The sequence below is a fragment of the Rhopilema esculentum genome, chromosome 12, assembly GCF_057945365.1.
Source record: "Rhopilema esculentum isolate cy_ngs chromosome 12, ASM5794536v1, whole genome shotgun sequence".
In the NCBI taxonomy this organism is placed as follows: domain Eukaryota; kingdom Metazoa; phylum Cnidaria; class Scyphozoa; order Rhizostomeae; family Rhizostomatidae; genus Rhopilema; species Rhopilema esculentum.
The window spans coordinates 8079994-8092680 of record NC_142826.1 but is presented as its reverse complement, the minus strand read 5'-3'; the positions used below and the strand labels follow the sequence as shown (position 1 = coordinate 8092680).

At 34.1% G+C, this 12687-nt stretch overlaps 1 protein-coding gene across 2 annotated transcripts in view; it reads left to right on the top strand.

The window, feature by feature from the left end:
• The window catches only part of LOC135681469 (cap-specific mRNA (nucleoside-2'-O-)-methyltransferase 1-like), a 28500-nt gene that overhangs the window by 5136 nt on the left and 10677 nt on the right, over positions 1 to 12687 (top strand). For both annotated transcript variants that reach the window (XM_065195965.2, XM_065195964.2), the window contains exons 7-20: positions 140 to 211; positions 723 to 841; positions 1799 to 1895; positions 2452 to 2584; positions 3876 to 3987; positions 4864 to 4931; positions 5700 to 5756; positions 6934 to 6991; positions 7567 to 7635; positions 8474 to 8599; positions 9136 to 9270; positions 9871 to 9962; positions 10497 to 10565; positions 11320 to 11367. In XM_065195965.2, coding sequence (XP_065052037.2) covers positions 140 to 211; positions 723 to 841; positions 1799 to 1895; positions 2452 to 2584; positions 3876 to 3987; positions 4864 to 4931; positions 5700 to 5756; positions 6934 to 6991; positions 7567 to 7635; positions 8474 to 8599; positions 9136 to 9270; positions 9871 to 9962; positions 10497 to 10565; positions 11320 to 11367 — 1255 coding nt within the window. The remainder of the gene's footprint in view (positions 1 to 139; positions 212 to 722; positions 842 to 1798; positions 1896 to 2451; positions 2585 to 3875; positions 3988 to 4863; positions 4932 to 5699; positions 5757 to 6933; positions 6992 to 7566; positions 7636 to 8473; positions 8600 to 9135; positions 9271 to 9870; positions 9963 to 10496; positions 10566 to 11319; positions 11368 to 12687) is intronic.

The window sequence follows — 12687 nt, the reverse complement described above, 5'->3', positions numbered from 1 at the left end:
TGGATATTTTGCTTTGTAAATCTCCTGTGCCTCTAGTCTTTCATGGTATACTTTATCTTAATATCATTTTTTATTGTTTTGTTTATTATCATTTCTTACCATGCTTATCAGTTCACGCAGCAAAAAATTTTTCTTGCAGCTGATGGTGCAAATGATTTCAAACTAAATGATTTCCTGGCTGGATGTCCGGTGACGTTTGAACCGTATTACGGTATGTTCGGAAGACTTATTGTTTCGCTAATCGATGCAAAATTTCTGAAGAGGCCGCTTGTACTATATCCCGAAATTAGACACTTGCGATCACGTCCTGAAAGTAAAAATGCCTGTCAGGTTTATTAAAGCAATTAAAACAATTTCAAACTTGTCGGCAAATGAAGGTTGTCTTACTCACTTTGTTGGCAAATGAGGCCTGAAAACCTCCCTAGAGCGAAAAAGCCAACAATCGCACTCCTTACACCCTATTAATTCAAGAACAAATTTAGAACAATGCAGCCTCAACTTAAATTTGCTGGTTCTTATAAAAAACAATAGTGTAACCCCAGTCGATTTTTTTTTCATTTGCGTCACCAGAAAATAAGTGCCTGGGCAAAAATTCAGTCTATCTGATATATCTATGGACCAGTTCTGTTTTTTCCTGTCTGCCTAACTGTGAGAGTTTTCTCACGAACTTATATGCACTGATCGATGAATTGTGTCACAAATGCGGTTTTTTCTTCCACAAGGTGTCGGTGGATACGATGGTGATGGCGATATTTTCAGAGAAGATAACCTTATTGAATTTCGCAAATTTGTTCTTGAGAATACCAATAATCTTGGAGTTCATTTTGTAATGGCTGATGGTGTAAGTACACCTTAATGTTGTTTTAATTGTCACTGTATAAAGTTATTCATGTATGTTTTACCTATGTTTTTGAGTCATGTGGATAAGGCTTGATTTTACTGACATACTTCCTGTTTTCTTAAAACTCTTGCTGCTTTCACCTGTACACAGCTCACATCAACTACGGAAAAACTGGCTAAAATTCTTAGTTTCTTTAAGAAAATATTTCTATTTAAGATAACCACCTCAAGCGAAATATTCTTCTGAAGTCAAAGTTTTTAAAATACATAGAAAAGGAAGGTAAAGGGGGTTGGGGGTTGCTAAAGCCACAAACTGTAACAAAGTATCTAAACCGAACATTAATATTTCCCCCCCCCCATTTTTGAGGACTTACTTGGAGGCTTATCCTCCAGCCCCCTTTGACCTCGGGCCTGCTTCTGGCTGAATTCATGATCAGTCATTCCTCACAGGCATTGATACTGTCAGATGAGACAGAGAAAGGAGACAAAGAAAGTGGGGATGACTTTTTAATAGACGACGAGAACGATGATATTATATGATGTTATTCATTTCAACTGGTGTTCCTATTAGCTTTGAAGAGGGACTGTTTCAAAAATTTTGCAGAAACTCATGTTTTAAAATGTTAGCCTTTGCTTCAGTCAATATTGGGCATGCGTGGTTCATAGAAAATTTTTTAGCGTGACAAACTTTCAGATAACACCAAATTTTGTACAAATAAATTTTCGGACTAAGATTTATCCGAAGTTTGTCACACCGAAATATTTTTCTTAATGTATATTTTTCCTATGCTTGTTATTTAATGAGCGGAGGTTTCATAGCAAAAGCTCTTTAACCACTACAAAAATAGAGTAGGCAAGGTTCATATAAAAATAATATTTATGGTTTTCCATACACGCAGTTTATTAGATGTTGAGCCTTCTAGACGCTATAGTTTACAAATTCCTGGTTTTCTACTAGGGATTCTCCGTGGAAGGTCAAGAAAATATCCAAGAAATTCTCTCAAAACAACTTTATCTATGCCAGTTTCTTTGCGCATTGTCAATAATACGTCCAGGTATTCGGTTACACATTGCAATTTTTTGTGTTCAGAATTTGAACGCCCCATCTGTAACAACCGTTTTTTGGAAAGATGTAAACATGTTATTGTTTTAAAAGTTTTGTTCGATTATTTTGCCTGGTTATCAAGATTTTTCTGTTGTTTTTGTTGCTGCTGTTGTTGTGTTGTTGTTGTCATTACAATCATCATCGTCCAGCTTGGTAGCAAAATTCTTTGGTTAATCAACTAAACATTGACAACTTTCATTATAGCTGTGATTTTGAGTGTGATTCTTTCATTATATCGAAGGATGCCATAAGTATTATTTTTCGCAGCAAAGGAGACTTCATGTCTAGATCTTTCTTGCAACGAGCCTAAAAATTTTGCAGAATATTGATCAAATTTGTGTAAAGGCAATGGGGCTTGTACTATAGCCCGAACTTTGCCAGTCTTCCTCAGTTTTGAAAAATAAGCCTTGAATTTGTTCTGTTTCTTATTTTGCAAACTGTTTCTTTCTTAGTAAGTTGTTATTGATTCAATATATAATATTAATGAAGTGAATGTCTTTGTTCAGGTGGGCATTTCGTCTGCAAGCTGTTTGATACCTTCACCCATTTCAGTGTGGGCTGTATGTATCTTTTGTATCGAGCGTTTGAAGATGTCTGTATTTTCAAACCAGTGACAAGCCGACCAGCAAACTCTGAAAGGTGAATACTCATCTTTAAAACAATCTTCTACCAATGTTACGTCTTACCCAAAGTTTTATTCTTTGATGGTTGTTAAACAATAAAGTCTATCACTATGCTAGCAAATTAGCCCTAGTTTTCCGTGTCACCCTAGACCTCTGCAGAACGTAAAGTCTATTTGAAATCATTGCAGACACAAATTTAAAAAAGGGAAAAATAAGAGTATATGTATTCTGTTCCTTTAACTGAAGGTAATTGAAGGTTTATTTTTGTTATACATAACTTTTTGTGGTGCTAAATAAAGTGTGAACAGTTGTTAATTACACAAATTCTTTTTTATTTTATTTTTCAATATTCTTCACGAATAATTTTTTTGTTAAATATTTTTTAATCCAATAATTTCACTTTATTGTGTATCAATACTTCAGCCCGGATGTCAAATAGACGTCTTTTTTGACCCCCCCCCTGTTTGAATGAATGATTCATTGATATTAATAGGATATGAAAACAACCTCTTTTAATCCCTACCTATAACGAGTGTCCTCTCTTTGAAAAAGGTAAATCGGGGAATAAATTGAAAATGAGAAGAAACCGAAAGAGTAAAATTATTAAGCTATTTCAGTTTGTTACAAACACGATATTATCGCTACCGTATTACATGTTTTAATGTCTTAGTAGGGGGCAATTCTTTAAAAAATGTTTAATATCTCTGCAATTGCTTGCTGTAAGTCGTGGTATTACATTTTTTAAACGTTGATAATGAATAATGCTCTTTCTTTAAACATCCACTCGAACGAATACCCCCCCCCACCCCCAACAAAGTCTTATAAAAAAAATTTAGAACATCTCGATCGTTTTTCAAAGTAATAGGTATAGATGTGGTTGTTTTTGCTATGATAACTATGATGTTTTTGCTATTATATCATAATAATAATATTTCTTTTTACACTATTCAACCCTTCAGCTACCCTAATACAATATCAATTAAGTATAAATACATTTGTTCATTTAAAAAAATATATAATTTCAATCTAAAATGTTGTTCTGCCAAGGGGTCGTGTTTGAATAGACGAATCTGCCAGCTCTTCAAGTACTCCTTTAATTGTTTTTTAAAGCGACAAATAGTCGGGAGTTCTCTAATATCAATTGGAACGTCGTTCTAGGCTTTAAGAGCAGAGTAGTTAAAACTTGTTTTCACATGCTCTGTATTTGTTCTAGGAATATTCTGATAATTGTATGATTGATAAATTGATTGATAATTGTATCTTAATTTGCACCCACAAATTTATTCAAATGGATTTTTATTTCAAAGATATATAGTATGCAAAGGTAGACGCACAGACACTGATGCTATACACGATTACATGTTTGATGTCAACCAGCAAATTAACCGAATGAAGAGGACCAAACAGGATGTCAACGAGGTATTGTGCGGAATGAAAATAACTATTGAAAAAATTGGAAAAATGTAGGGTCGAGAAGTGGAGGTAAAAACAATCTTGTGAAGTTTGCTTAAAATAAAAAATAAACACGTTGCCATTTCAAGCAGACCCAGCCTCGACTTTCCTCACATGAATGGTACTGATTAAGACATTTCTGCTTGTTTCTCACCACTAGGCCTTTTGCATCTTCTAAACATAATTGGAAATCTTTCATTTCTTCTATCGCTAAACACTCCTCTCAAAAACTTTGAAAAGGATGACCGAGAAAATATTTTGTTATTGATATCAACTATTGTACATTAATACTTGGGCAAAATGAAAATAGTTGTATTTAAAACACCTTAAACTTGTGAAGAAACAAGAAAGAAAGCCCCAGGACGTAAGAATAAGAAAAAAACGCTTCTTAAAGGTTTAAGTATTTGTATGAAAGTATGTGTGCCATAAAAAAGAAAAAATCACATTGAGATAAAACAGTTACTGTTTTAGACCCCCAAGATCTTCGAATTTCGATAAGTATTCTCATTAACAGTTGTTTTTATTATGATAATAACAAAATAATAATAACATTTAGCTTTATTTACTTAGAGTATTTTGGATAAGCATAAAAGAGTGATAAAATTTGAACAGTTTCTTATTCTCTCTGGCAGGGAGTTAGGTTTTCCCATTCTAGTATTGTGTTTGGATGCTTGATACATACATGTATCAAAATATTTTGTAAATGCTTGGCATTGAATACTGATGATATAAGATTAAAAGTTATTTTTACTAAATTTTTCCGTATTATTTCAGAGAACAAACTTTGTCTCCTACTTGATAACTCGAAAATATTTGATTACTCTATTTCATATGCATTTTTAGATTGTACCAGCTAGTATCATAAAAGACGATGAAAATTTTTTCGAGTACATATACAATGCAAATAACAAGTAAGTATTTTCATTTAGAGAATTCAGTAATTTTTTTCGGGTTATTATGGAAGTTTGCAATAGATTTAAGGCTTTAAAATTGCTGAACGTCTCCTATTACAGTTTTTCTGCTAAATTATATTTCTTTATAGCTTTCGATAGCTTGGCTAGTGTTTTTATTGTTTTTAGTGCAGATAACGATTCTTTTTGGATGACAATTATGAAAGTAAACATTTGTAATAGAGTTTGATACCGTGTTGGTTCTAAGGTTTAGAATCAAGTCTTGACCTTTTTTGGTTCCTGTTCCTTCCTGTCTCCTTTGTTGCTTCTTTAGAAGTTTAAGTCCGCTTTAGTTATAGGGTTAAATTAAACTACCGGAAATTTGAGCAAATTATTGTATTGGGATATGAGAAAAGTCTCGACGAAAAGCTTTGTTGAAAGTTGAAAAATTCAAAGGCTTAACATAAATAACTCTTACCGTGTTTGTTTCGGAGATTCTAGCTTCCAAACAATAAAAACATCAAGTGTTCCCTGCCAAGGTTTGTGCAAATGCCCGGTCTTTCTGTAACGTGCTCTAGAAGATATATGTAAGCTATAAAGTAGACCTTGTAAAAATTTCTTCTCATCCTGGGAATTGAGACAATTTCATTCTCACTCTAAGTGAGACTGTACTCCAAAAGACCTGAAAAGCACTATCAGATTTTTTTTAGCTCGCACTTCTAGTTGTGTTCAAAACCTCTAGATATTTTAAACCTCTCATCGAAGTGATATTGTCATATTTCTTCACAGAATTGGAAGAAGACAAAGCAGAGCACTTTTAAAGCTAAAGACTTTTGTACAGAACACGTGAGTGCATTCATCATCCCAGCTTGCAAAATCACCAACAGTACTTATTTATAAACCTAACACAACACAGAAGTTTATGTAGCACTCCTCTTGCATGGCAGGTAACTAAAATGCCTATACCTTTTCCATTAGGAATTTTGGAATCTGTCTACATCAAAACCCGAGGTTCCCGACTTGTGTAGACAGAAAGAGTTCATTTTTCCACTCTGACTCTTCAGTTCAGCTAGGGGAGAGATTAGCCGCTGCGATAAGCGAAAAACAAAGAATCAATCAAACGCGCCATTCTTCATTTCACGTTACATCCGTTTCCCATGTGGATATAAATTTTCTGCTTACCTTTGGATATTATCCGACGTTTATACCAATGACAAGTGTCATACGAAAATTACTTTAGTATGACATCTTTCCTATTTTAAAATTATGTCTATACTATTATCCTCAAATTCCGGTTAAAAGTTAATGAAAAAAAAGAACGGATAAAGGCTATAAAAATATATATGTTTAAGAATAGAAATAAAAACTAGAATTAAAAATATTTAGTCTAATTTTTTCAAGTCCTTTGAATATTGTATTTTTTTACATGAGAACTTGTTTATCTGACCAAACGTTTTTTTGCAACATAATGCACTTCTTTTGGTGCATAAGCTGAATCGATGTGTACCTTGTTGGGGATGTGCTCTGGGTTCTCATATAGACTTGGCTATTTTGGCATTGTGTTTTATAAATGAACCGATCAAAAGAAAGTTTATTACATTCTTCAGCAACAAAGAGATCAGAAAAAAGTTTAGGACACTCTTATGGGTAGTCTGATCGTGAAATGAAAGAAAAGAAATATTTGATGTACTTTTCGACCTTCCTGATTGCTTCTTGTTATTTTAAACTCTCTCATTCACGGCATTCTGATGGTTAACTCTATTTTCATATGTCCCGTATGAAAAGCCAAGCTTTATGTTAGAATGTCTTTTAAGTTGGGGTGGATCATTAGGCACACCCCAAAAAGCCATTCAACCAATCTTTGAATGCTGAAACGAGCTGAATACAAGCTTCATCTGCTATTTTTAATCTTCAGGTACTTTGATAAATTTGTTCAGTATCTAAATTATTATATCTTGTACCGTTTGAAGTTGGACGCTGATAATTTTTTCTGCTTTTTGCAATTTTGCTGCTTCTCTTGTAGCGCTCTGCTGCATCCAAACCAAGGCGATGTAAGAAAAGAGTGTCTGAAAAGATGGAAGGTATTTACGACAAACTATACTTTTTCAAGAACGATCGATGTAGTGTTTTCTTGTGGCAGAGAAAAGTTCTTCTGTACTGTTCATTGATTAATATAGAAATATGTCTCTCTAATATCACAGGCTAGTGAGATCAAGGGTGGTTTTGTTATGGAAAATCATTTTGATGCATTCTGCGTATTTACCTGCAATCTCTTCTTTGCATAGAAATTACAATTCCTCTTTACATTCAAATTGTAGTGAAGCATTTGATTGCTTGTCAATTTAAAACTGCCAGGTGTACTTATAGTTCTCAAAAAGTTCCCAATAGGCATGCTTTTTAATTTTGCATTTTTTTTCATCACGTTTAATACTTTGTTTATTTTTCTCTGTCAACATGATTAAAAACGGATATTACCATTCTCATTATTTCATGAGTCTAAATATATATACGATTTGTTTTTTAGAAGAATATTTGTTCTGTTAAGGGCAGTAACTAGTGCCGACAATTAAAAATACTTTTAATATTTTCAAAGCTCCTAAATTCACATCTGCTTTTTCAAATCAAAGAAGTAATTGATAATTTCCGCTTTATTGAGGTTCCAGATGAATTGAGGGCAGCAGTGAACAGAAATAACGCCGATGAGAGATATGCCGTTTTGATTAAGGTATACCTGATTTAATTGCCGTTTTAATCATCTCATTCATGTATGAATTTGTGTCGGAACGCAGGAATGCTCGTGTGAAATTACGTGCCAGATGACAGAATACGAAAATCAATTTTGACGCTTATATGTTGCGTGGAATTTTTGTATTCTTTGTAGTTCTTATTTCAAACAATACTAATTGACCTGGAAATTTCTACACAACCCTTTGATCGATGTTTTCTGAAGAAAATTATCTGCTGGAATTGACGAGATAGCTCAGAGTTTCTTTGCTAAACTAATCCTACAATGGTACAATGCTTGCCAAAAGTGCTTAGGACAGCGAAGTAGTTTTACCACAGCCAGCCATCCTTGTTTCAAAATAACAAGTTACGTTCAAATAGTGTATTCCTTTAATGAACAATCTAACATTTCTTGAATGGGGAGAAGACGTGCTATCACACCCATTCTAGTTTTATAGTTACAAGTTACGTTCAAATAGTGTATTTCTATAGAGAAAAATGCAGTATTGTTTCACAAGGGAGGGGAAACTGCCAATGTGAATGAAAACAATGTTGCTGGTGTTTCAAGACTTTGGCAGGCATTGTAGGTCAGCTGTTTCAACATTGTAAGTTCCTTCATCTTCAGAGGTGATCTTACACACTGTTTGTCAAACTGTTTTGCATTGTTTCTCCTATTTTCGTAAAACTAGGGGAAAGACTTTCCCGTTGCATATTCTGTATTCACTAGTAATCTCTACATTTTACGAGAACCCTGCATTCCGTTTTAAGTTAAGCTATGATCATTTTCTGTTTTCTATGTGTAAATATTCTTCAATTCATTATTTGTTATATTTTTCTAGAATATAAGGATAAAGACAGACATTGAAATCCTAACTGAGGCTGTAATGAAGCAGAGGCTTACAAATATTTTAGACTACAAATGTGCTATCGCTGGAGGTGTTCGAATGTTCTTGTTAAGCTTGGGGGTAATATTCTAACTTTTCATGTCAATATTTTGTCTGCTTTTGGAGCCCATTCTAACTTAACCCAAACTTAGAGTGAGAATTTCCGATTCAATAGGTCTTTGGTACTAATGAAGGACATCTGATCACGAAATGCGGTCCAACAAAAATTTATTTGATTGTGTGCTAGGAATTTTTTGGTTTGTTTTCTAATTTCCTTAAAAAGATATCATAATTTTGATATACTATTTTACTATATATACTATTTAATTGTCGCTCCCAAACTTGAGAACAAATAAAAATGCATTATATAGTTTACACATAGGGTTACACTAGTACAACTAGAAATACAGGTACAATTGGTATAAAATGACATCGATTTTGAAGTGCTTTGAGCAATAGTAACCGCATAATCTTGATATGTGGAGGCTGAGCTTCGATCTTATGGCTTCAAATGACAAAAGTATTTTTCTTCCCAGTCTAGCTTATTCCAGAGGACTAAAATGCAAGTTATGTGACAATGCATGGTGTTTTCATAAATTTGAAATTTCTTTTTCCAGCGCTTCCACATATTCAAATGGGAACCGAAAAATGTCTACAGCGGACCTAGTTGGATAAAAATCGATGACCCAAATTTTGAGCTGCCAAGAGACACTCTCATTGAAGCGGAACTAGTACCAGAATTCAAAGGAGAGGTACCAGAATATCTAGCTGTCGCGTGCTTTGATTGTAAATTAAAACAATTAAACAATAATAGATAAATGCGCAAAGATGATCGAAGTAATTTGCTAATATTTTGCTTCCGCAAAGCAAAATAAACCTTTTTTCAGAATAATGAATGGATCAGCGGATATGCCGGGGATGGCCGGCTCAAGGTTAGCAGACCAGTAGGCCACATCCGCCTTCTAAACAATTTTAAGTTGCCTACGACGTGTTACATATCCGTTATTAATAACCTCCCAATGCATAACTCTCATTTTATTAATTTGAAAAACCATCTTTCCTCATTAGCTTTTATTTTCCTTTGTAATTATTTCCTATCTAAGTTCAGATTTCTGTTCTAGGCTTAGACAGTGTTGGTTTGTTCAAAAAATGCCTATTTTGTTTTGCCAATGACTGACATTCGATGTTTTGCCTATACTTAGAAAAACTATACTTAACCAAGCCATGGTGTGTTTCGGTTGTCATTGTTTTATGAAATGTTGTTTTTCGTTTATTTGATGGCTCTATCTGCAGTAAAATGGCGCCATATTGTTATTATAAGTGTATTGCATTGGCATGACCTTTCTTTTAAGGGGCGCGGACAAAGGCGTTTGCAGGCAGTTCATATAATTGATGCTATATATCTCGGAGGCGATTACATTGCGGATAAACCTTTAACTTACAGGTATGTTGTCTCAATTGACATTTGCAAATATATCAAATAAGGAAGAGTCCGAGTCCAATATTTGTTAAACAGTCCAGTCCGGATGTATTTTAGTTCTATGAAATCAATAGCTTGTTAGTTCCCAGAATATGATATTGCTAGAGCGTCTTTTCTTTAGAGTTCTCTCCCTATGATCTTTATACTAAACAAATATGCAAGTTTCACACAGTTCGTTTTTGACACTACACGATAATTTACATAATTTTATGAGGGAGACCTTTAGTTTCCGGCAAATGCTAAGGGTGAAGTGTTGGGTTTTTAAAAGTGACTTTAGTAGTGTTGAAATTGATAGTGTTCATGAAAATGTCTCTTCGTCTTAAATTGTTATCGTAAGGAAGCTTTTCCTCAATTTTTCAAGAAAATTCTATGTTAAAAAAACTTTGGCTATAATTTCATGCTTTAAAGACCATTTTATACTCTTCCTAGTTTAGTCAAGAAAAGTCCTCGTTCCAAATATGTTTTGAGAATTATTTTTTCTGAATACTTTTTTATCAGAATCCAGCAGATTGAACTTTTCACCAAAGCCATCAATAAGCCATCAAGGCCTGGGTTAACTGCTGTCAGGTAAGACCCATTTCAAAGATGTAAATGTAGTAGTGTTAATTCCTCAATTGATCGAAAAATTGTTACATCTTTAACTTAAAAGTAATTTTATTGTGAACGACATATAACCACGATATTTTTGCCATAATGCAATACAGTAATGCAAATGCAATAATTTTTTCGCTAAGACGGAGTTGTTTCTCAAAATTGTTACCGTATTTCCTCTAAAGAACGCTGCGGCGTTTATAACAAACTCCAAATTTTGGATGCAGCGTTCAATAGAGGGCGGCGTTTATCAGAGGGCGGCGTTCAATACAAAATGAAAAGTTTTTCAAATGAAAAATGACAAGAAAAATGCGATGAAAAAAGATAAAAAGAATGTCAAGTCAAGTCAAGGATTGTCAATATCACTTTCTCGGTCAGTCCTCGTCTCTATGAGATAAAAGCTTTCATGGCTTTCAAATAGTAAGCGTATAAACGATTCCTTACTTCTTGTTTGGTGTATTTTCTAATGAACGCCGCTTTTCAAGATGCGGCGTTCAATAGAGGGCGGCGTTTATCAGAGGGCGGCGTTTTTTTCAAATGGTTGGCTGAAGGTGCGGCGTTCGGTAGAGGGCGGCGTTTATCAGAGGGGGCCTTCATTAGAGGAAATACGGTATTCATTACTACAATATGGTCTCGTAACTTGAAATGTTCCAAAGCTGCAATAAGTTCCAATGATAAATTAACTATAATATTCACATAGAACTAGTATTATGATAGCTGTTTTTTGTAGGTTTAAAAAGGCTTATCGCTTGAATGATGTGTATCAAATATTTGGAAGGTATGTCAAGTTTGTATGTAGTCACATCGATGTTGAAATTCGGTTTTGTTTAGATGAGATTTACAGCCCTTGGTCAGCTTTAGATCTCTTGACTTCCAGTCTTTTTTATTCAATTATTGAAAACTCTTGGTTACCTGGTTAAGAAAACTACGCTACTATACATTTTTCATCCCAGCGTGAAATTTAAATTTACGTTGCTAATTTAAATTTTATTTAACATGCTTTTTATAAATTGTTAAAAGTGCTTGTATTTGTTTTTATAAGAAACACAATACTTGCTATAACATCAAATGTTCAGATAAACAGAGCCACCGGGTTTACGGATTTTACTTGCACTTGAGAATAAATAATTAAAAAGTAAACAGAAGACAAATGAAATAGTATTCTAAAATAGATACCCGCAATTTCCACTAATCAAAAATATGAACGTTTATTCGCTTGTCGATGGATTTTTGCTTAAGGTAATTTGCTAAGTGGAAAGCATGTTTTCCGAGTTTTTCTTCTTCACTTTTCATTGATAGCAAGTGATTGCTATCTAAGATGGTACAATTTTTGGAAAGCAAAATTGTTGTAAAATTTATAAAAACTTGATAAGGTTTAAAGACAGCAAAGTTGCACCTGACAGCTTATTATCTATCCTTGCTACAACAATGAAAGTTTAAGACTACTGGACTTTTGTTCGAAGGCATGATTTTCTCTCATTAATTTTCATGCAGCAAGAATCAATAACTGACTCTCTCTTGTTGTAAGCATGTGAAAACTGAAACTACGAATGTTAGAATTCTGTTATGCTCATTCCCTCATCTTCACATTCATTTTTATCGGATTCTCGCGATCGGGATAAACTTTCTTTTTAAAAAGGCAGATTATTGACTTTATTGTGAAACCGATCATTTCCATAAGCGAAAAAATTGACGCACCCAGCCATAATCCGAAGTGGCCACCAACTTTGCTGAATAAGTCCGTCCACTTACTTACTGGTGTTTCGCGTATCACTTGCTGTCCAAGCTCATCGAAATAGACCTTCAAAGAAATGACGCTTTTATAGACGTCATCTGTCGTCACATTTTCTCGGTTGGTCAAGTTAGCAAGCATGGTACGGTAGTAATGGATATTGCTAGGATTGGGCCATTGAGAATATGATACTTTGGTATTGAAACTCTCTTCAAAGCAAGCGGCAGGGCAAATGCACTCATCTTTCGGACCTTTAAGGCTCTGCACCGTTTCTAGTATACATTTTTTCACTTCAGTCGCACTCATATTTCTTGCCGAAAATCTTTTTAAGCTCTCTGCAAATTCTTTTGGGCTATGAAACTGGTA